This window comes from Sminthopsis crassicaudata, chromosome 5 (genome assembly GCF_048593235.1).
Source record: "Sminthopsis crassicaudata isolate SCR6 chromosome 5, ASM4859323v1, whole genome shotgun sequence".
Taxonomy (NCBI): Eukaryota; Metazoa; Chordata; class Mammalia; order Dasyuromorphia; family Dasyuridae; genus Sminthopsis; species Sminthopsis crassicaudata.
Window position 1 is genome coordinate 43,964,040 of NC_133621.1, and position 25,614 is coordinate 43,989,653.

Sequence of the window (25,614 nt, forward strand, 5' to 3'; positions counted from 1 at the left end):
TGCTATCTGATTTTTTTTCTTATATCTAACAAAGCACAGTTTGGATTTGTATAATCTTATGGCAATAATAATTTATACTGATATTCAGCTGAATGATCGTATGCATGATGTCTAGGGAGTCAGCCTTTGAATCAGGAACTCCTGAGCTCAAGGACCACCTCTGACAGACACTGGACAAGTGGATCTACCCCCTCAGTACATTGGTAAACTCTCTAAGACAATAAGTTGCCAAGTAGATACAATATGCATGTGGAAAAATTTTTCTCACTGGCAGGTCCTAAAACCTATAAAACCACAAGTCCACCCCCCAAAAAATGCCACTTTATGGAGAACATGACAACCATGAAAGGTAAAATATAGGGGGTGTTATTTCAGTTTTACAGAGGAGGAAACTGAGATTCAGAGATTTGTTCATGGTCACATAAACTAACAAGCATAGAACTAAGACTTGCACGTGCTCCAAATATAATGCTGTATCCATTGCCTCCCAGGATGAGACTGCACCACAAAACTACATCCTTCAACGTCATCATCTTCAAAGTTTATGATTCTGACAACATCCCTTTGAACATCCCTAATAGTAAAAGCTGCTTGCGTTCTCAGTTTCCAATAGCCCTTTTAGTATTTAAATTAAAAGGGCAAGTTTTGAAGATGGAGATCAATGAGTGTTTCTTCTTTTTTGCTGTTCCAGGTGAATGGTTAAAAAAAAAAAAAAAGCTCAGGACAGGTAGATGATTGAGTGGATTAGAACACTGGTCTCAGGAGAAACTGAGATCAAATGTGACCTCAAATACTTGACACTTACGAGCAGTATAAACCTGAGCAAGTAACTTAGCCTCACCCAAAAATAAAAATAAAAAAATCAGGTTAAAAAAAAAAAAAAGAAAGACTAAGATGAATATCAGGAAACTCAAGCTTCTCTTCAGCTCAGTCATCATTAAACTGGATTTACCTTGCCCAGCTGTTAATCTGTCCAAGCATGCAAAATTACTATTTTCTCTTATTGTAAATTAAGGGAGTTAGATTAAGTCATGTCTGAGTTTCCTTCTCATTCTAAACTCTTATGCTTCTAGGAATTTCTAAGTTAATATCTGAAATACTGAATTACCTCTAGCTAGATAGTCCCCATGCCTGTGTCACTGATCATTGGCATGGCAGCCAAAGTTCAAGAAAGAGATATTCTTCTTCTTGCCAGCAACTGAGAAGAAGTTCTGTGCAAAGGCATTAAAACAACTGATCCTTCAAGACCACTTTGGGGTAAAATACCATATTTGATCACCTATACTAACCAATTCTCTTCCCTGACTTCTCTGTGCTCTACATCCCATTCTGCAAGCCCATCGTTAACCATTTTTCCATCTTTTTCTTATTGAACATCTTCTCAATCCTTTCCTAGCAATGTATCCTTTTGAACCTCAACACTGGAGATTTGATTTTTTCAGTGTCATCTCATGAAGATTGACCTAGGTCCTCTTCTCTTATTTATACCCATTGCCTAAGTTTCTATAACTACAAAATCAGGATGACAAAACTTTGTCCCTGTACATCTTCAGATGTTCCTTTCACTTGAAGATCTTGAGACTTTTGATGGTCTAGACCAGTGGTCCTCAAACTTTTTAAATAGGGGCCAGTTCACTGTCCCTCAGACTGTGGAGGGCCTGACTATAGTAAAACAAAAGCTCACAGTCTGTCTCTGCCCCTCAGCCCATTTGCCATAAACCAGCAGGCCGTATAAAGTCCTCAGCTGCCGCATCTGGCCTGGGCCGTAGTTTGAGAACCCCTGGTCTAGAGGCAAAGGGAAACAGATCCATAGTTTTATCAGTATAAGGAACTCCAGGGAAAAGAAACACCCTGTATCTGCACCAGCCATCAGATTACAGTCTGGCTAAGGGATTAAGTGACTTGCCTGGAGTCACACAGCCAGTATGTATCAAAAAAAAACTTGAACTCAAATCTTTTTCTACATTCCACACTGCTTCTCGATCATATATTTGAGGAAACTTATACAGTTCTCCATTACTTTCTCTAAAATAGTCACAATTCAATCATAACTCCTAACTTTTCAGAACTCTCAAGGAGACCTACACTGATTGAGGAAAGGAGAGTCAAAGAAGAAAGGTCCCCTTTCCCCAAACCCAGGTATTAGAAAGGTGGGATCAAGAGGTTGTGAAATTGTGATGAGGGTTTAGATATTAAAACCATTCCACTGCCTATGCAGCATCCCTTGCTACTCCCAGGTGCAGTGTAGCTATTTGGGGATAATGACTTATTTGAGTCATAAGTGATCAGCCCAACAATATATTATGTAATTGCTGGACTTCACCAGGAGCAAATGGGTGACATAGTGGATAGGGCACCAGGCCTGGAGGCACAGTCAAAACTAAGAGCCAGATCTCCTGCTTCTTCTCCTGGCTTTCTGGAGCTGTAAGCTACTTTTCCTTTGATGGATTCACAATTGGATGGATTTAAGTTAAAATTTAAAGCTGACTTTGTCAACTTTCCTTTTTAGCTTTCTAATGAAGAAGCAATAAAGAACATCACCCATTGGACCCTATTTAACTATTACAATGTCTCTATGTGGAATGAAAGTGTGACTCGGCCCCCACTTCATCCAGCAGATGTGCCCAGAGGTTCTTGCTGGGAAACAACAGTGGGCATTGTGAGTAAATTAAAGATGCTTTGTTCAGTCATTTCATTTGTGATCCCATTTGGGGTTCTCTTGACAAATATATACTTCTCCAGCTCATTTTACGTCTGAGGAAACTGAGGTAAATGGGGTTAAGGGGCTTGCCCAGAGTCACCCAGCTAATAAGTCTCTGTGGCTGGATTTGAACCCAGAATTTCCTCACTCACCACTCTACCTATTGTCCCATCTACCTGTCTATATTCTATCACAACTCAGTTGCTTTTCATTTGTTTGCTTATCACTTGGCAACTTTTCTAAATAACAAAAATATCATACCTACTTTCTTTGGTGAATTCTAGCCCCCAATCCCATTTTCTCAATTTTCCGTACCATTTTTTCACATGCCTTTTATAATCAACAAATACCACTTAGGCAGTCTCGGAACATAACTGAAGCATTTGCTTAAAAAAAGGAATCCTCTCTCCCCCAATCACATTGGTTGTAATGATTCACAACAATGCAAGGTATTATGCCACCTAGACTGGTACTTCTTCCTGGTGTGTATGACATATGCACCCTGAAAACAAAATTCAAGTGTTCCTTGTCCATCTAAATGATTTATCTGCCTTTTTCCAGACTACTGAATGACCTATGTAACTACTGTGCCATCTACTGTGAGTTTTGTCTTTCAACAAGTTAGAACACCAGTCTAGACATTTGTCAGAGAAAACGCAAGCCCATGGATTCAAAAATTGTATATTTTTTGCCATATTGCTCAGCTTTAGTGGCAAAGTGGGGGATGGGATATAGAAAGGAGACAGTATTTACATACTGTACTAGACCAAGGCCAAAATTCAGAAAGCCATTCGAGCTGACACGGAAAAGGGAGCATGGCATTTCTTTCCCAGTACTTCCCTTTGTAGAATGAAATCAACAAGAAGAACACACAAAATTATAATCTTAAGGTACAAAAGAAACTTAGAGATCCTCGATGTAGTTCAGCTTCTAGTGGCCAAGACTGACCCAAGTCCCAGAACAGGGTTGGGAAAAATTGGGATTGGAACCTCACTTCCAACACAGGCTCTTTCCAGGGTATAGTCCCTCCCTCAGTTGACACCCAAGCCAAAGCTAAACAGGAGGAATATTTTTTTACAAGATCTAGTACCTTTTTATTATATATATACATATTTATTTAGTAAAAATATTTACTTAATTATAATTCATAATAAAGTTTGTGTTCCAGAAATGCTGCACTAACATTTTCAGAAAATAAAGAGAATGATGGGGAGGAAGACGGAAAGAAAAGCTTTTTAATAGCAACAACTTCTGCAGATTTATCCTGGCTTCTCACTGATCTATCAGCGAGTCTCCTATAATACTTCAGCTCCTCATTTATTTTCTTTCTTCTTCTTGGTTATTTTCATCTCATCCTTTGTAATAGCTTCTTAATCAAGTGTTGCATTTTGTTTCCCCTTTCCCATACATCTTTCACACTGAAAACAGGATATTCATAAATCTAACCACCTCTGTTCAAAATTCTTCACCATCTCTCTATTGTCTAGAGTAAAACAGAAAAGCTCCTAAGCTTGGTATTGAAGGTCTGCCTCTTTCTTTCTGAAATCTACTGGGCGATCCTTATTATCTCCTTCCCCCTTCCACCCAAACTGATCCAGAATTTGGTACCCATATCACAAGTGATCACCCTACCTATCTCCTCCACTTCTTAAAATCTTTTCCTTTCTGCAAGGAGGGGCTGAGGTACCACCTATTCTATGAAGCCTTTCCTGAGCCACAAAGGAGTTGTTGCTCCTTAATGACATCTCATTTTGTCTCAACCTCTTCTGTTCACTTATCAGCTAAAAATGTTTAGTTATCTCCACTCCAATGTTAACATTCCTGCTTGATGAGAATAGAGACTGTTTCTTCAACAAGCATTTAACATTTATTTATCAAGTGCCAACTATATGAGAAATAATGGAGACCCCCCCCACCAAAAAAAAAAGATTTACATTTTATTAGGGGAAAGAATGTATAAATAAGTATACAGCATGCAAATGTGACAAACATGGTGATTTTTTGAGGGATGAGATTAGCAGCTGGTTAGGGTGAGAGGATGCGATTAGGAAAAATTTCACACAGAAGGTGGTGCATGAGCTGAGATTTGGAGGAGATAAGGGCTTCTAAGAGATCAAGGGGAGGCAAGACTATATTCCAAGAATGGGGACATTCAGGGCAAAGGCTTTGAGGTGGGAAATAGGGTGGTCAACTCCTTCGAACACCCCCAAAGCCTACTACAAGCCATTGTAAACACTAGATTTTTATGAATTCCTATTGAATTGACTGAAGCTCATGGCCTACCCTATATACTCTGTGTTGCTATGGAGAAAACTGGATTTCTGTTATTAGCAAAGCACCCAAATGTGATGGCAAGAAGCAGCATTTAAAAAATATCTGTATCAGGTGGAAGGCAGACACTTGCAAACAGCTATTATTTAGTCCATCCTGCTTTCCAAGGCTTTTAGAACCCTCCTGTTCTGTGCCTTCTAATAACTAGGAAAGAGGTAGAGCTTTTCTCAGTGTACTGAAAAAACATCAAGAAACAGAAGGCGTTGCTGTGATTTGATCCAAGATGCCAAAAGAGCCCCTCACTCTTGAGGTTTTCTGTCTGTTTTTGAGTCCTATCTCTGAAATAAGGAATGAGATCCTGGTTGTCGTTTCAAAATAAGCCACAAGGACCCATTTCATTTCCAGGATAGAAACCATTCTATTACTCCAAAAAATCAGTGAGTAGAAGTGAAAAAAGAATAACTGACATTCTTAAGGAAAAGTGAGGGAAAACTGCAATACTGACTGTCCTTTTCTTTGCTTCCATTTTCAGGAATTTGTGAGGCTCACAGTTTCTGACATCCTGGTGACATTTATAACCATTCTGCTGGGAGACTTCCTTCGGGCTTGCTTTGTCAGATTCATGAACTACTGTTGGTGTTGGGACCTGGAGGCAGGATTTGTAGGTCATTGTTTTATAGGCTTTGGGTGCAAATGTTCTTAACTCCTTTATTTTATTTTTGTATGTAGGTTTATAGATTTTTTAATGCCTAAGGACAGCTTATTTGCTATTTCAGAGAATGAAAGTGTCTATTCTGCACATTCTGCAGGCCAGGAGATTTGCTTGGAAAGGAAAAACATAGCTTATTCCAGTTTAATTTATACTATGAACTTCTAAAATGGTGGTCTGTGACATAAGGAAAATTTAGTCAATACATTTAAGTATTACTTGGATGGATGCCACGGAAATATGAGCATGGCAAGAATTATTAATAAGGCCAGAAGAGCAGAAGAGTAATGGAAAGAGAGAAGAAAACAAAAATAAAATCATAAGGAAAGAAGAATAAAAAGAAAAAAATAATGTTAAGAAGGCTTTTGTTATTTCAGAAAGTATTAGACAAACCAAATAATGGTGTGACTCTTGGTCTATTCCTTTGAAATAAACCTTCAGAAAGGCCCAGGCATTAATGATATATGTACTTTCTGCAAATCATTGTGCTAGGTACTGGGATACAAAAAGAAAAACAAAACTGGTCCTTTTCAGTTAGGAAATAGGATGTTACTATGGCCTTTCTCATTTTCTTACCTAAATGGAGCAATGGCCAATGGACTCAAACTACAATCTAGCTGCATTAGGGTCCTTCTTCTTAGTTCGGTCATAAAGGGCTGTAATCACCATTTAAAAAATCCTTCTTAGATAGTCATCTACTAAAGTTCCAGTCTTCCTACAGCTTCTCCAAGTGGGACCCAGTGAACTAAAACACTAAAATATTCTTAGAATTGGACAAGATTAGAAGTCATAAGTTAGCTTTGTGCTTTCTCCTCCTCCTCCCTTCTTCTTCTTCTTCTTCTTCTTCTTCTTCTTCTTCTTCTTCTTCTTCTTCTTCTTCTTCTTCTTCTTCTTCTTCTTCTTCCTTCTTCCTTCTTCCTTCTTCTTTCTTTCTCTCTCTCTCTCTCTCTCTCTCTCTCTCTCTCTCTCTCTCTCTCTCTCTCTCTCTCTCTCTCTCTCCCTCTCTCTCTCTCTCCCTCTCTCTCTCTCTCTCTCTCTCTCTCCTTCAAGGTGTATCTTGATTGTAGAACTATTTTTAGGAATATACTAATAATTGCACCAAACTTAAGTCCTTTCCTTGATAGAAAGTAAATTGGCTTATGAACTTAGAAAATTAATGACTTATGAATTAAGGGTTCTCTTTCCTGGTTGTAAGACTGAAGTACCCAAGCCAGAGATTTGGAAGCCAAACTGTATTTCTCAAGTAACTAAAATCTCTGAAAATCTAAATGTGCATTTTCTCCACAGCCCAAATTCTGATGTTCCTATTGTCTCCACGGAGGGTTACTTAAGCTTGCTTGGTACTCCCTTGGCAAATACAAAAATCCAATCCAATTCCAGAGTATGCAGGGTTTTTGAAGGGTTTTACACCATAGGAAATACTCTAGGCTATCCTAAATCATTGCTATTCCACTTCACAGGCATCTTTTTATGGAGAAACATAAAACATCTATTTAGAATAGAAGTGAATAGGAAAAAATACAGAAAGTAGCCCAAGCCTACATTCCTTGTTAACATAGCTCTTCTGTATCACTCTCTCCCCCTCTAAATTTGGGGAACTCTAAATTTAATAAATTGTGTAATATCTGAGCAGAGATGTCCCTCTATGTACCTAACCCACTGACAACCAAAAAAGTTACCAGAGGAGTAGTCTTGAATTGCTTTTTGGTGATTGTCAAAGTAAAACAATGTCTTTTGAAAGCTTGTGCAACATTTCAAATCTATAAAACTCTTCCCTAGCTCTAATTTTTTATTGTTTTTAAATAATAGAAATCTCTTTTCTCTCCTCTTGCCCTTCTAACTCACTGGAGGGAAAAAAGAAAATAAAAACAAATTAATTGTAACAACACAGTCAAGAAAAACAAATTCCCTCATTGTCTAAATAAAAAATAAAATATCTCATTCTATGCCCTAAATCTATCATCTTTTTATCAGGAGAGATATAATATGTTTATTTCATCATTCCTCTGGAATAATTATTAGTTCTTATATGGATCATAGTTCTTACAGTTTTCTGAGGTGTTTTATTTTAAGTATTATTGTTATTGTAGAAATTGTTCTCCTGATTCTGCTTACTTCACTATACATCGATCTATAAGATTCTTTCTAGGTATCTTTGAAATTATCTTTTTCCTCATTTCTTAGAACACATTCTATCAGTCATTCATATACCACAAGACATTCATCTCTAATCAAAGTATATTCCTTTAGCTTCTAATTTTTTGCTACCACAAAAAGAGCTTCTATAAATATTTTTGTATATATAGACCCTTCCTCTTTTGTTAATCTCCTCTAAATATAGAATTAACAGTGACATGGTTAGGTGAAAAAATGTACACTATTTAGTAATGTTTATGTATAATTCCAAATTGTTTTCCAAAATGCTTATACTGTTCTACCAGCAGTGCATCAATGTACTTGTTTTCCCATAATCACTCCAATATTTCTGTTCCCTTTCTTGTCACCTTTGCCAATATGATAAGTATAAGGTAGTACCCTCAGAATTATATTAATTTGCAGTTTTCTAATTAGTATTGATTTAGAGTTTTTCCCACATAGCTAAATAGCTATAGATAACCTGAATTTCTTCCTTTGAGAATTACCTAGTCATATATTTGGACTATTTATTAATTGGGAAATAGCATGTATAAATATGTATATGTATATATACATACACACATATGGGGATGAATGTATACATACAGTGTATGTGTATGCATATATATAACACACAAACACACACACACACATATATGTTGAAGCTATTCCTTATATATCTTAGAAATGAGATCTTTATCAGAGATCTTCTACTTGAGATGAAAAGTTAGAAGGGATTTTTAAATTTTTATTTACCTCATTAGTTAAGGTCCTTTTCTTCAATAACTAGTGAGAACTCCCTTCTTTTTTAATTCTAAAAGCAAGTAGAAAAAAAGAAAAACTAAAAGAAAACTTTTTTCCCATTCAGTTGTGTTTTTTTTTCCCTTCCCTTAGCATATAGATTTGTGTACTATTTTAACCATAATGTCAAAGTCTCCCACTTTCACTTTATTCCCTCAAGGGATTTCTTCCTTTTGAGACTTTCAAGAAATTTTCTTCTTTTCCCCTTATTTAGAAGCTTTCACTTTCAATTCCTGGAGATCAGGATTTTATCTGCTGCTTGTCCAAGAGGGTAGGTCATTTGGTAATTAAATTGTTTAGTGATGGAATATAGTTGAGTTCTAATGTTTCCTTCTATTCTATTTTAATTGGCCTCTTCCTATATTTTAGTCAATGCCATTACTTGCTTTGATTTTCTGGGCCTTGGGCTGGGGCTGTGCATACAAATCACTGACTGTGACACTATGAATGTTGCAGTTAAGACAAAGTGCACTCAGTTGCAGAAGGCTCTTCTGGACCTTATCACATTTCTGTCCACCCTGCTGTTAAGAAGAACGTTTCCAAGTCATCTACCTAAAGGAAAACCTTTTCCTAAGGCTTTTTTTTTCCTCCCCACTTTCCCCAGAAAAAATAAGAAAAATACAACATGGAGAAACAGTCTCATATCAAATCCTTTTTTTCCCCTGTTCTGCTGTGTTTGGAAATATATCTTTTTGGTATTTATGTTCAATTTTTTTTAATTTTTCAGAAAAAAAGTGCAAACCATCAACACAACACAATGAACTCCTATTACAGCTATTGTTGCAATGGATAGAGTATCAAACATTGTTAGGAAGATCTGAGTTTAAATCCCATCTCAGACACTTACAACTATGTGATCCTGGCCAGGTCACTTGACCTTTGCCTCCATTTCCTCATCTGTAAAATGATGATAATAAAAGCACCCACTTCCCAGTGTTGTTGTGAGGATCAATTGAGATAATACTTGTAAAGCACCTTGCAAATCTTTACAATGGTAGTTATTAATTATTGTTATATAAATACTGTGCATAGAGTACTATTCTAGGCAGTTGATAAACAAATTTTAAATAAGGTCTGATTTTAAAATGTTAACTACATTTCAGGAATTAAGTCAGACTAGAGATTTAAGAGCTATTTAAGACCTGATTATATATCAAAACATAGACTCTGGAATTCTTTAAGGAAAGCTTTGGATTACTATCATTTCTTCCTTCCTTCTATATTTGATTAAATTTCCCCCCTTTTTAATTTAGCTGCTTCCTCTACTCCTCTCCATAAATCTCTTCCTCAGCTTCTTGAGAAGCCCAGCCTTAAGGATGCCTATTCTCTAATCCTTCCTTCTTCTTTGCTCTTAGATACTTTACAAAATACACATTGTAGTGAAAAAGTTCAAAACAAAAATCAAACACCTAAATCAAAGTCAACTCACTGCCCTCCCTGGTAGGGTTCACAGATTCATTGATGCTGGTGAGGAAGAATTTACAAGTATTCTCTTTGTTTTTCAAAGATTTCTTTTCATCTCACAACTTAATGAATGAGACCAATCTACTTATTTTATTTAATAGATTCACTCTTTGCTTGTTTTCTCCAAGCCACATTTATAAGAGTGGAAAAAATAAAGCCAGTCTTCTATCTTAGCTCCCAGTAGATGCCCAAACTAATCAAACAGACCAAAAGAGAATGTTTAAAAACTACAACCCACAGAAAAAAGCAAGTTCCATTTCCGTTTTCACAAGAGACTAAGTCTCAGTCAAAGAACATGTATTAACTGCTTATTGTATATCAGAAACAATGCAAAGATACAAAGAAAAGTAAAAACAGCCTTTGGTCTCAGAGTTTACATTCTAATAGCCGGTGATTAGCTTTAATAACATGTTTATTAACTCTTAAAAATCCAAGGAAATATCAAAGGAAGTGAGTCCCAGTGGGAGGACGGTATTGACTGCATCTTCAATACCAAGAGTGTGTTTGCTGTGACTGATCACTGGACTATAGCTAAGCACTGGTTGAATATTTAATTATGCTTCCCCTCTTTCTCCTTTTTTGGGCAGCCCTCATACTCGGAATTTGACATTAGTGGAAATGTGCTGGGTTTGATCTTCAACCAAGGAATGATATGGTGAGACACTTCTTTGATTTTTAGGGGGCACTTGCTTTGAGGAAATAAGATATTGGAATTAGATCCCTGATTCAATCAGTAACAATATCATATATTTCTACCATGTTTAACATGTATTGGATTACTTGCCATCTAGGGGAGGGTTTGGGAGAAGGGGAGGAAAATTGGAGCAGAAAGTTTTGCAAGAACTAATGTTGAAGAATTGTCCATGCATATGTTTTGAAAAATAAAAAGCTTTAATAAAGAAAAAAAAAGAAAAATGATGTCAATATGAATGATGATCAAAAGCTATTCATTTATATAGCAGATCAGAGGCAAATCAATTCCCTCTATAGATCTCAGTTTCCTTAACTATAAAAATTATTGTTAGATTAGATATCAGCTTTCATATTCATTGATTTTATGTCACCTTCCCACTTGGTATCATATTGCTCTCTGGACTTTTCCCATCTGGCTCAAGTAGGTGTCCGTTTCCTCAAAGAGATATCAGCCACTCTGGGACCATCCTTTTGCTATTTTCTTTAGCTATTTCTCTTGCCTGAACAGAAAAAATTAATTTGTGAGATTTTGACACAAGTATTAGTGATTGATTGATCCTCCCTCTAAATGCTCTACTTAAAGGAAACAATGAAAAAGGGCATCAGTAGTTTTTGACAAATACCCTTCTGGATTTTAGAATTTCTAGTCTACTATTAGTCAGTAGCTTTGGCCCTCCATTTAAAGGGCTCAGATAAATTTCTGAACACCTACTTCATTTTATATAGGTAAACTTTCAGATGAGACACAGTGATTTGCCAATGGTCAAACAGCTGGGCAATAGAGAAGCTAAGATTAGAACTCAAACCTCCTGATTCTGTCTGTCATCTTCTCCCCCCTGCCTTATTGCCTGCCTTAAAGTTTCATTGATAAACCAGATAATATGCTTAATGGAGCTCCCCTACTCCTCTGCTCATACAGCCTTCCTCCCATTACTATCAGAAGACCCCCATTGGTCCACTCTTCCTATTCCCTTCTGCTTCCGTTCGTCACCAGTTCTATTTCTGTTTTTCAGGATGGGCTCCTTTTATGCACCTGGATTAGTGGGCATTAATGTGCTACGCTTGTTGACCTCCATGTATTTTCAGTGCTGGGCAGTGATGAGCAGCAACGTCCCCCACGAACGGGTTTTCAAGGCATCCAAATCAAATAATTTTTACATGGGCTTGTTACTGCTGGTCCTGTTTCTCAGCCTCTTGCCAGTGGCTTACACGATCATGTCTTTGCCCCCTTCTTTTGACTGTGGACCATTCAGGTATAGTGCACTCTATAAAAAGCATTCGAATCTTGATTATATATGATCAAATCCATAGCTTGAATCCAGACTTGAGAAGGAGCAGAAAGTTCAAGTCAGAACCCTTAGGTTTAAGTCAGAGGGCTGCTTTTATTATTTTGTAAACAAAACAAACATCCATTAGACACCAGCTATGTTTATGACACAGTTGTAGGGGCTGGGAATACAAAGACAAAAGCAAAATATCTCAGTTCTCAGTAAGTTTCATTCTACTCCCCACCTTACTCCCACCACAGCGCTTGGTCACCTATAGGTGAAAGGTTTTCTAAGAAAGGTGGGCTGAGATAAGGATAATTTATAAGCTATTGGAGAACCCCCAGAATTTATACACTGACAATTGGATTTAACCTCCCAGTAAAAGCGACACTAAACTGGACAATCCAGAAGTAAAAAGCAATAGCAGGACACTGTGTTGGTTAAATATTGCTGGGGGCTTGGCTCACCCTGTAACAAAGCTTCACTGACTCGAGCCCAGTCCACCTCTGCTTCCCCAAGAGCATTTTTCCCCATGTTTCTGCCTCGGCCCTGGCTGGCCCTGGCATGCTAATCAAGCCCTAATTGGATCCAGAGACACAGCATCTTGTCTGAGTCAGAGGAAGGCAACAAATCTGGACAAAATGAACCCTTGGTTGCAAGGTCCTGAGCTTTTACTAATGAACAGACCTTTGGCTAGAAATCTGCTGAGGGCTTAAGAAATGGCCCTGTCATCGACTTGTTAAATCAGCTATTGTACTCCAGGGCACACTTATTTCCTTCTGTACACAAGACAGAATTAGGATTTCAAAAATATATTTCAGATTCTAAATTCATTCATTTTTAATTTGATTATACTGTGTTGGGGATGGAGGGGAAGCAGGCACCCACGCAATTTACAAATCAAATCGCTCACATTTTGTGCCTTTTGGGCATGATAGCTACTAGTAAGAAAACATCACAGATTCTGCCCATTCAAATGAAGCTTAGTCTTGCTCTTTGGTGCTAATAAAAGAAATGGAAAATGTAAGCAGGGAAATCTACTGCCCCCCATACCATATTTTAGACTTCAAATTCAGCCTATCTTTCAAGTTAACCATTTGCTGAAATTATAAACAAAGAGAAAAAACAATAGATGGATTGATCTTTCATTGCCATTTTGTTCTATTAGATTGTAAACTCTTTGTAAGTAGAAATTATATCATTCTTGTATTTTTCATCCCAGGGCCTATCTGGAACATAATACATGTTTAGTAAATGCTTGCTGATTAATTTATTTCCTATCTCCTGCCCAAAGCTTTGCAGAAGTTCTAATGATAGATGATAGACAAAGTCTAGGCCCCTGGATAGAAAACTGGCTAACAAATCAGACTGCCAAAGGAGGCCTCAAACCTATACCAGTCTCGCTCCTGGCCCTATGGAGTCAACTTGGATATATTCTCTGATCATTATAGGTTTACCCCTCTGTGTAATTGAGATAGCAGTGTAAGAGAATATATGCAAAGAGATATATATTCACCAAAAAGATAAACCAGTGAAGGAAGGTGCCCAAAACAATGACTAAATAGGAGGATTTCATATATATGATTAATTTTTTCAAGTTCTTCTATTCCCATATTTAATTCCAATCGCACCAATTCTATCAAAGCCCAACATACTCCAAAGCCTCCTTAATAAAATCTAATGTTTGTAGACTTGGCTATCCACACTAGAGAAACAGGGATGAAAAATGTATAGACTATGACATACTCCAAAGCAAGAATCCCATCAAGTTAGTCTCTCAAAAAACATAAAATATGTAGGACAGACCTTGCAGATGCACAAACAAGAAGCAAGAGAATTTTCTAGTAAATCAGACTGGATCACATTTTAGAAGGTACAATATGTACTTACAATGATCCTAAATATTCTGTTATTGTACAAATCCATCCCTTTAAAACTATTATTCACTTTGTATTATTGTATGATGTTATTCAAATGATTTGAACCCTTTTATCCTATTTTCTCATCTGTAAAATATGAAACCTAATTACAATGTTATTATGCAAATCAAATCATATAACATATATAAAATGTTTTGCAAACTCTAAGGAGTTTTATAAATATTAGCTATTAGTATTGAAAAGTTCATGTTTGTTCATGTAAGTTCAAAATGAAATGAAATATTTTAAAATAAACAGAAAGGAGGCCATGTAAAGACATAAACTTATATAAAGAGTGAAACTAAACAACAGAGAATTAAGTACATAAATATGTAAAGAAATCAAGAGAAGATCTAGCTAGAAAAAGGAAACAACCATTTGTTAAGCACTTACTATGTGCCAGGCACTGTGTTCAGTTCTAGAGACAGAAATTCAAAAAGAAAGTCAGTCCCAGTGTTCAAGTGGTTCACATTCTAATGATGGAAGATAGTACAAAAATGGAGCTCAAAAGCAGGAGCAGACAAAGATGTCAACACTGAGGATATCTACTGAGTAAAGGATCAATCACTTGTCTGGGCCCTTCTCCAAAATGGAGGTTCTGGGAGGAACCGATGGTAGAATAGGGGTGCAAGCATGGAAGAATGGTAAAATACATGATGAAAAAAGGAAGGAGAAACAGAAGAAATCAACAGAATGTAAATATATGATCATCATATCACTATTGTGATATGTGAATGACATGAAACTATAGGAAAGGAAAGCAGAAAACATGGATATAAACTAAAACTTCCATTTGAAAAGTCTATATTCTAATGATAGTCTTTCTTTAAGGAAAGAGTTATTTCTCTGTTACATTAGCAATGAGACTTGACGATTCTATATTGACAAGAGAACACAACCTGAAATAGCAGGAACACAATTGCTATTTATGTAAATCATAATGATGATAAAAAGTTAAATGGGGCTAACCAATCCTCTCTTCTTCCTAGTGGGAAAAACAGAATGTATGACGTCATCCAGGAAACCATTGAGAATGATTTCCCAGCCTTTGTCAGCAAGATCTTTGGCTACATAGCAAATCCAGGCCTGATCATACCTGCCATTCTACTCATGGCGTGAGTTGGATGTGGACCCCGTGTACTTGCATGCCAGTGCCTTGTGAAAAGACCCTAGTCTTTTCTCTGCAGCTTATGTAACTCTTATGATGTTCTTCTGGAAACATGGACTCTTTTGCTAGTCTCATTTTCTCGGTTCCCAAGATATTCTATAAACAAATCCGTTTCCTTCTTATCTCCAAACTTCACCCAAAAAAAAGATCCAGAAGGCATGTGGCCTCCTATTTGGCAATCCCTAGAGAATTTTTCCCCATAAAATAAGAAAATATGAGGGAAGGGAAGTAAATTCAAAGTAGTGGTGGTCAAAATACTCTTATCCTAGTGTCATGAAAGTTCCTTCTCCTGGTTATGTATGACACCTCCCCCAGTAAAACCAGTCCATAATGGAGCAATGCACAGAGGGATGGAAGACTTTTTGTTCTTGAACTGCATTTGGTCAACAGGATCCCACTGAGTGGAAAAAATTAGGTACTAATGAAATTATACAATCATGTTTTGATCACTCACAGCAATTTTAAAAATAAAAAGCTTTCCTATGTTAAAGGCACTCTCTACCCTCTATTTCTCTCTAACTCACATAGTCCCCCCACCTTATACTGCATCTCTTTTTGTACATTTATAAAATACAAATTGATGCTAATATTAATTTAAATAAAATTACACCAGAAGTTACAATTACACCAGAAAAAATGTAAATGCCTTCTTACCTGGGGATTATCAATTATCCACACCTGGGTACCCCTTCTTGGTGTGAGTAATCAAGAGTTATCTATATTGGATTAACCCTCTGGGATCTCGAAGATTAATTATTTAATTTTAGCTCTATTTGTTACTGTTTGTAGAAAAGTCTTCCTTCTTCCAGAGTATTTCTTATTGTGACCCCACACTTGCACATATGCAAAGGTCAGCTATCTCTGCCCTTCACCATCCCAGTAATCAAAATTTTCCCTCAATCTTCTCCCCACCCTTCTGGCTACCTACAAACCTCCCCGTACTTCCTGAGTCTTCAGTAGTTTTACTTGCAGCTAATTTACTGAAAAGCACAATATTCTTGAAATTCAACTCCAGGATTTTTAGGAGAGAGCCTTTTAGAAGGCAGCAGAAAGTCAATACCAGGGACAGCATGCCCCACAAGTTAGAAATGCCCTCAAAGACACAAGGATTGTCAGATTTTACATGGTAGTTCTTACAAGTCACCACCTTTTTTTCCCCATGATTCACTTTCCAATAATACTTTAATGATTTCATGGCCTATAATAAGGGCATGGTGGCAAAATGACATTAGACCAAGTCCAAAGAAATATTAGACTCAGGAAATAACAACAAAGGGAGAAATCCACTGAACAGTACCCTAGTGAATTAAAGAAATGAAATCACCTTGTCTCAGAAAGAAAGCAGAAAATATCACCAAACGAGGTCTTCTGTCACCATGGTCCCAGCTCTGTTCTTTAGTAACAACCCAAAGATGAAGCCATTAGGAAGTTGTATCCTAGGTTACAGTCTCCAGATGCCTTCCAACCTCATTAGCACACCTTACACCAGCTTAAATGCTGGACAAATAGGCCTTTGAAAAGTTGTACATTCCAAGGTCCAGAGATGCCCACCAACAACTGAAAGGGTTGAAAGTAGTTCAGTAGTTAAATCGCTCTGCAGCCTTGAAGATGTCACTTAACTCATTTATTTCAGTCTCTCCTTCTGCAAAACAGACATAATATTTACCTATCTTACTATAGAGCTATGAGAAAAACAGAATCAATTTAATTATTGCATTTGGAAAACAAAAATATTGATTAACAAAAATGAATCTCTCAGGTAATAGAAGAAACTACATTTCAAATTGATAACTGACAACCTTGTCTTTGGGGAAAGTCTTCGGATTCAAACATGGCATAGATCAATATTATATTTAATGAGCTACTTAATTGGGGAAAAATAAAAATAGCATTATTAACAACAATAAACTTTTTTTAAATCCTGGAAAATTCAAAAAAAAGAACCAAATTAGAATTGGAGCATTATCATAAACCAAATTGTCACCCACAATTGTCTATGTCTAAACATAACAATGATCACAAAAAATTAAGAACCATGTTTTAATAGACATTATCATACTGAATTTCCATAACCCCTCCAAACAATGTGAAATGAAAAGTTTTCAAGGCATCAAGCCATAGCAGAATAAGTCAAAAGCAAGTGGGAATCGAAAGGTACATACATAAAACTTATATTGTCACAACTGTGCCTGAAGTGAATCTTTAGAAGACAAGCTTGAAACTCAGCACTTTCTTTTTTCCTATTTTTTCCCTTTTATCTTTTTTATTTGAAAGAATAAAGGAAAAAAAGGAAAACAGAAAAGAAATATAAAACAAAATAAAGCAAATCAAAAAAAAAAAAAAAAAAAGAACATTGTCACATGCCCAGCAGAACATCAGGGAGGATTCAAAATATATAACAACAAATTACCAGATCAAAAAAATATTTTAGTAGAAGAAATTATATTCATGAATGACCATTTTTAAAACTTCCTTATAAATTGTTTTTGGGTTCTCTGCTGTGCACCTTATTTACTTTATTCTTTTTTCCCCCTTTTGTCCCCCCCACCAAGCAAGCTATGTTTAAGACAAGATATATTTATGTAAACACATGTAGATATGTAAATACATATATATACTCACACATATACATAACCCAAATACACACATCTTTCCTAGCTGTCTCTTTAATTAAATTCTGCTCCTTAATTTGCCTTGCTATTACTTAACCTTCTCCTACTCAATGATCCTCCCTTGTCTTCTTTCTTCACCCTTGTTTCCCCATCTACCCATTCCTCCCTCCTCATTTCTTTATAGATTTGGGAAGGTGCTATAGCCTTCAGGGTATATAGGTAATGTTATCTATTTAATTTATTCGAAATATGAGTAGATTTTCAGAACTACAAGCCCTCCTCCCCCCCTTAATGCCTCTGTGTCTATTCTTTTGCACTTCATTTGTATAACATGATTGTTTTTACCTTAACTCTGTCAATCTTTCTTTTTGAGCTACCTTATTGTGGATGTGAATCTTATATATACATTTCTATATTATACATATAAATATATAAAAAACATAAATAATTTGTCCATATTTAAACAGTTTTTCCATGTTAAGTTTCTTAAAATTGATCTTTCATATAGGCTCTTATATGTTAAATTTTCTGTTAATTTCAGATTTGGTTGATAGAAAATCCTGAAAATCTTCAAATTTGTTGAATATCCATTTTTTCCTCATTCAGGATTATAGATAGTTTTGCTGGATAGTAATACTTTTGGCTGCAGGCCTACTTCTTTTGCTGGTCAGTAGATATGATTTCAGGACTTGTTTTCTTTCATTGTAGTTTCGGATAAGTCTTGTACAATTCTAATTATAACTCTAGTGTATTTGAATTGTTTTTTTTCTAGTTTCTTGCAAAATGTTCTCTTTGATCTGGGGGTTTCAAAATCTGGCAATAATATTCCTGTGTGTTTTCCACAAAGGATCTCTTTGAGGTGGTGATTGATGGATTTTTTTTTCCTATTTCTACTTTCCCCTCATATTCTATTACTCCAGGATAATTTTCTTGGATTATTTCCTGAATTATTGTGTCAAGGTTCTCTTTTTGGTCAGAACTTTCTGGCAGTGTCTAATTATTCTTATATTTTCTCTCCTTGATCTGTTCTCCAGAGCTGTTATTTTTCTTATATTTCACATTCTATTTTCTCATTCTTTATAATCTGTTTTGTTGTTTCTTGGTCTCTCAAAGCTTCACTGGCTTCCCCTTGCCCAATTCTAATTTTCAAAGCATTATTTTTATCTCTGAGACTCTGTACTTCTTTTTCTAGTTGGTTAACTTTTTTTCATAAGCTTCTTGGATGGTTTTAATTTTTTCTTTATATTTTCCTAAATGTCTCTCATTTGATTTTTGAATTCCTTTTTGAGGAATCCTGCTAATCTAGGCAGAGTCATTTTATGTTACTCTTTGGGGCAGAACCTTTTTTTTTTTTTTTTTAACTAAAGTGTCCTCCTCTAAAGATAAATCCAGTCCTCTCTGTTCCCATAATATGTTTTGATAGTGGGGTTCCTTCTTCTTTGCTGTTTCATTTTTTTAATAAGAGATATTAATGTAAGAACCTCTAATCATGAGGTGGGGAATGGTGCCTCAAGTTTCCCTTCAGCTCTCCACTCTGACTAGGAACCCCAAAACAAGAGCTCCACCCTCCTTCAAGTGCCCACAGCCAGCACCCTTCCCTGCTGCTTTTTGTCCAGGGCTGAGTCTCTGCAACACAGCTGGGCCTGATGTTCACAATCAATTGAGATTTCCTCAGTCTTCTCTGAATCAGACCCTCAACTCTACAAACAGTCCAGGAAATGAAAGTTTCTGTGGTTCCTGCTAGGCTCCAGCCATACCCAGCTAGTCTGAGGGGTCCCCACTTGATGTTTCTGAGGAGATAGCCCCAAGCACTTCAGACAACTTAGTCCCCAGCCTGGAGCCTTTCTTCAGATCTAGGGTTGTACCTGGAGGACCCTTATTCAACCCCAAGTCTTCCTGGTTTTTCACCAATCGATGTTCACCTTGAGGCACAAATTTGTTCTATTTGTGGGGGAAATTGGGAGAGCTTGAAATTTACCAACCTACTCTGCCTTCTCCCCAGAATCCTTAAAACCCAGAAATTCATTCAATTATAAAAATCAATCATGTTAGCCTCCTGTGTGGGTACATCAATAATAAAAGAGCAGTAAAAAGAATTTGTGTATCACTTTTAAGATTTGTAAAAATGCTTTACAAATACTTCTTTTGATTCTCACAACAAATCTAGAAGGTAAGCACTGTTATGATTCCCATTTTACAAATGAAGATATTGAAGCAAAGAGATTAAGTGACATAATGCAGATCAGACAACCAATAAGTATCTGAGGTTAAATTTGAATTCAGGTTAACACAACAATAGATACAGCACTCTATCCAAAATACGAGCTGTCTCAGGGTCATTTTAACCAAACATTACCCATAAAAAGAGAGAGAGAGACCCGAAGACAGAGAGAGAAACAGACAGCAAAACAAAGAGAGAAAGCCAGACAAAGACAGAGAGACAAAGAGAAAAAGAGATGAATGAAATAATTTCTCACATTCAAATAGTGCAATAAATTTACAAAGTACTTGACATACATTATGTCATTTAAATTAACATATATATATGTATGTATGTATGTATGTATGTATGTATGTATGTATGTATGTATATTCTGTTCTATGGTTAAACTCAGGAACAATGTACCAAAAGTAGCAAAGTCATTGGGGAAAGTCAGGTAGTAGAGCACAAGGCTTGAAGACAAGAAAAGCTGAGCTCAAATCTTGCTTTGCTAGCTCTATCCCCTTGGAAAAGTCAATTATCATCTCAACCTCGATTTTTTTCTCTTAAAACAGGAATCGAGAATGATCTACCAGTTACCTGATTCTACCTACTAGCTACTATTATATTATTCTGGACTAACCCTAATTCAGTCCAGTTCCCTGGTAGTTTATGATCAACATTGGGGTGGAAGGAGATACATGTTGGTTATTTGAAAAGAATCTCCAATAAGGATGTGCCCAGAAGATGCTCCGAATTGATTCAGCTGAATGAATCTCTCTTTCTTCTGAGTCAGCCATCCTGACCCATTAATCAAGTGTAACTGGAACTCCTCATTTGTTGAGGGGAGTTGTTATTTTCAAGGAAATACTCTTTTTTAAATTTTATTGAACATACTTTTTTTAGTTAAGTATGTGCAAATTGTTTAAATATGTTTCAATATTTGTCACATTGTATAAGAAAAATCAAATCAAAAGGGGGAAAAAAACACAAAAGAGAGGGGGGAAAGTTTGCTTGGTTTTTTTTTAACCAGAAAATGATATAAAAAACATGAACCTTTAATTCCCCCCCCCCATCCAGTTTCAGTCATATGATTTCAAGACCTTTTGAAGAAAAGCTAGCCTAACTTTCATGGGAGACAGGGTTAGAGGACTGCTCTAAGAACATGTCCTGCTCTTCCATTAAAAAGTGAGCTCCTTGTGGGTAGAAACTATGTATTTGCCTTTCTTAAGCCTGGCACTAGTGCCCAGCACTTAGCATAATACCTGACACACAAGTGTTTAAGAAATACTAATCAAATCAAGGAATGAATGAATCTCCATGGTTCAAGAAGTTTTAGAGTAGGAATGGGAACACCACCTGCTTTCAGGCCTCCCACCCCCAACACTCACTATTTTCTTCTCTCTCAAGTCACTGTCAGACACCCCTTACCACTTGGAATCATCAATATTCTCCTCCAACATGGAAACCATTTTTAAAAGACTTTAGGAAAATAAAAAGTACCTCTTTCTCAGCTAAAGAGGCTCCAGGCTTCTGTCCTCTGGATCCTTGGAAAACTGAGCAGCATTGGGCTGCATCTATGATTATCTCCAAAGGTAACTGAGCCACATATTTATCTTTTGCAGCTTGGCTATCTACTACTTGAATTCTGTTTCTAAAGGCCTTTCACGAGCCAATACACAGCTGAGGAAAAAAATCCAAGCAGTAAGTAGAATGGATGTTTCTTCTTGTAGAGTATAGGGATCGATTCATTCATTTTCAGAATAGATTTGCCTTATAAGCCCAGATATATTAATAATACTAACGATTTTAGCTAGCATTTATATAGTAATTTAATGTCTGCAAATCACTTTACATGTCATCTCATAACAATCCTGTTAAGTGAATACTATTATAATCCCCATTTCGCAGAGGAGGAAACTAAGGCTGAAAGAGATTAAATGTCAGGGTCACACACTCAATAAGCATCAAGGGGAGAATTTGAACTCAAGTCTTTCAGACTGTACATCCAATACTTTATCCATTATACCACCTAGAGTTAAATCAAAGAATTAGTTGAGAAGGAGCTCAACAAAACCAAATCTCAATTTCAGCATCAGAAAAAGAAATTAACATTAATATTGTTCAATAGTATTCATTCACATATAAAACTATTTGGGAGTTAATTGCAATAATGGTAATGATTTATAACAAGTGAGAATGTTAGCTCATGCCAAATTAGAGTGGAATTACAATGAATTCACCAACTATGGCATGCATGATAAATTTATAACCGGAGCAATTCAGCCTGATTAAAGCTAATCCTACAATAATACTTCAAGAAAAGCCTGTTGTCATAATAACATATTACTTAATCTCCAGAGCCCAACTCATCTGCTGGACCTCACACCAAGAAATAGCCCAACCCACTCTCTGCTTTGTCTAACAATAATAACTTGCATTTATATAGTAAGTCAAAGTTGAGAAGATGTTTTATATATTTTATGCTACTTTATTCTACAAGAATTTATTAAGTGCCTACTATATGCAAGGTGCTAGAAATACAAAAACAAGGCAACATGTGTCTATGTGTATAAAAGTATATATACTGATAATGTGAATACACACACACACACACACACATACAAATGTATACCTCTGTCTTTGTATCTCTAGTACACATTGGGATTTCCTTGAGGGGAAAAAATACACACATTCATAAACACATACATATGTAAATTCCTTGAAGGAAATGACATACATCAATGTATGTGTGTCTATATGTGAATTTGGGTGTGTATATACATATGTGAGTATATACATATACATGTGAGTATATACATATATATACACACATATCCATACACATTTAATCTTCCAAGAGAATTGAACCACACTTTTATCTTTAGCAGATCATCTATATGTATACTTATGTTCATGTATAATATGTATATTTATTTATTTTTCACATATATTAATTTATCATTCCTCTAGCTCCGAGAGGCAGAGAAAACAAATAAAAGCAACAAAGCCAGTGCAGCCATGAAAAGCTTACAGGACACAAACAACTTCAAGAATATGAACCAGCTCCAAGCCACTGAAGAAGGTAAGCAGTGCTAGCATTACCCCCTCACTCCCCTTCAGCTCTGAATCCATTCAGACCAGGAACAGATGGAGAATGTTCACTGAACTTTCTGAATGTTACTGGGTGGGGCTGGGGAAGTAATATAATCTTATGAAGGAAATGATTAAGATATTTTGGAGTTTAAGGGCTCTATTTCTTTCTTAAGGACTATACTACAAATCCAAATCCCTCTGCCTCTCTGAAACTTGAATATTGTATAACTAGAGCCTGATTAGTGCAAATAATTGATTCCATGAAGTAGTCACATATATTCAAACTATTCAAAGTTATAATCATGAAAAATATACTGAACAGTTCCAACTCACTGGACATACACCATGCAAATTCTAATAATGCAACCATTTATTCACATTAATTAGGACCTGACTCTATAAAGGAAAGAGTGCCAGACACATAAGAATTTCTATGATCAGAGGCAAATTACTCGGCTTTTCTGAGGCTGTTTCCCTATCTCTAAAATGCAGATAATAATCCCAGTAGCTCTTCTTCAATAGGTTGTCATGAGGCCCCAAGGACATGATATTCATAAAGTGCTTTGTAGACTGTAAAACACTATAGAAATGCCAGCTATCATTATGATTCTTCCAGCATTCTCTCCTGTTCCCCATCCCTCTCTCCTCTCATCTTCTCAACTACCAATATATTTCACTACAAGACAACCTGATTTATTTATTCCTTTTAACCAGCAAAGCACTCCAAACTGTTGACAGAAAAAAGCATTCACAAATGCCTTTAAAACTCCCTTCAAATGCACTATGCTGTGCCAGTCCCTTATGTATTGGTTTTAGAAAAATCAGCTCAAGAGTTTCCAGGAATCTCTAAAGATGATTCCTCTATTCCATGGGAGGAGGGTTATGGGGTTTCGGGCAATAGGGGAGCTGAAGTGAGGCTTTAGAGAATTTCCAGTGCAGGTTTTCTTTGTTTTCATGCTTAAGGAGGAGAAACAGATAACAATCAGGAGCTTTTCTTTTTTCACTTTTCTTTCTCTTTTGAAAAGGTAACAGTTCAACTCAACAAACATTTAAAAACTCCCTGCTACACACCAGGCACGCAGCTTTGAGGCACCTAGACAAAAAGGAAGGGCGTTGTAACTCTCAAGGAGTTGACATTCTACTGGGCAAATATAGCGCAGACATAAATAAGCAAACACTAGGTCATATTGAAGAGGGAAAGAGTTCTAACAACTTGGAGGGATCAGGAAAAAAAAAATTTATGAAGAAGATGGCCCCTAAACTGAGTTTCACCTTAAAGAAAAATCAGTCTAAAAGGTGAAAATGATGAAAGGCTGCTATATAGATATAATGGAGGTTTGTGTAAATTTATGGAAATGGAAGAAGGAATGTTTAATTCAAGGAATCAGAAGTCTCCCGATTTGACTACAATATAGAATATAAACTCAAGTTGTAAAGGGAGGGAGTTTGAAGCCTGTCTATTCAGGGACTGTGTGCTTTCTGCTTTCACATCCTTGAAGAGGGAACATTTGGGAAAGATAAATAGAACCTTTTAATCTGCCATTCACATTTTGATGGGAGGAGGAAGAGCCTGGAAATTTACAAGATCAAAAAATGGCTTGGTAATAGATTGTTATTACAGCACATGAGAGATTGCCAACCTGACATCAATACTCAATTGATAAGACAATACCTGTTGTGGTAATTGAAGCTCATGAGGACATCTCTGATCATCCCAAAGCATCAGGGCTCCTCACTACCTCCAAACACCACCCAGCCATGCTAGCCCTGATGGGCAACCAGCTCTATTGGAAACAATGTGCCAATTGTTTAATATTTCTTAGACAGGTTAGGAATTAATATGAAGGAATATAGCCCAACCTCAGAAAAATCAATAAGGTGGTGATTGGGAGGATTCAGAGTGGAGAAGAGGGAAGCAACATTACTCTGAAACAATCCCTTCTCCTGCCACCTCAGGACAAATGACTCCACTGCTACTCATCTAGAGCTAATTAAAATATGTGCCAGCTGGGAAGAAATAGAGATTAGTTCCACTCATTTTGTTAGCCATAGTAAACCATATAAGAGAGGGCAGATTTATTTATTGCTACTTTCTTTACATAAAAGGACATCCTCCATTTCTACTTCCCCCAAAATTATCCTGATTTCTAAACATAGTCTCAAGGGTGAGACATGTTTACCTACAACACTAAATGTTATCATAATTTCAAGAAAATATGATAATTACTTAAATGCCATTCATTTCATGGTACTTAGCTTAACCAAACTCCCAAAGCTTGTTTTAAACCACATACACCAAGCAAAGGTAAATGTTATCACAAAAGCTGTGAGTGAAGGTGCATGGACGCTTGAACAAAGGATTCATTCTAATTTTCCAAGGACCTTCCTTATGTTGGAATCAGAGTGAGCCTTCTGCACGTAATCTCTGACCAAAGCACAGATGAAGAGAAAGAGATCAGAGCCTTGGGAAGTTGATGGGCTGATTCCACCTATCCCATTTGTATCAAATATGAAGCAAATACTTTGCAATAATCTGTTGTCTCTTACTGGCCATGGCCACTCAGAAAAGAAAGAAA

General features: G+C 36.5%; 1 protein-coding gene across 1 annotated transcript in view; it reads left to right on the forward strand.

Annotated features, from left to right (window-relative positions):
- Positions 1–25,614, forward strand: part of TMC2 (transmembrane channel like 2) — a 65,706-nt gene that overhangs the window by 35,800 nt on the left and 4,292 nt on the right. The window contains exons 13-19 of the mRNA XM_074269531.1: positions 2,510–2,659; positions 5,505–5,633; positions 10,670–10,737; positions 11,789–12,028; positions 14,952–15,077; positions 21,568–21,646; positions 22,916–23,027. Coding sequence (XP_074125632.1) covers positions 2,510–2,659; positions 5,505–5,633; positions 10,670–10,737; positions 11,789–12,028; positions 14,952–15,077; positions 21,568–21,646; positions 22,916–23,027 — 904 coding nt within the window. The remainder of the gene's footprint in view (positions 1–2,509; positions 2,660–5,504; positions 5,634–10,669; positions 10,738–11,788; positions 12,029–14,951; positions 15,078–21,567; positions 21,647–22,915; positions 23,028–25,614) is intronic.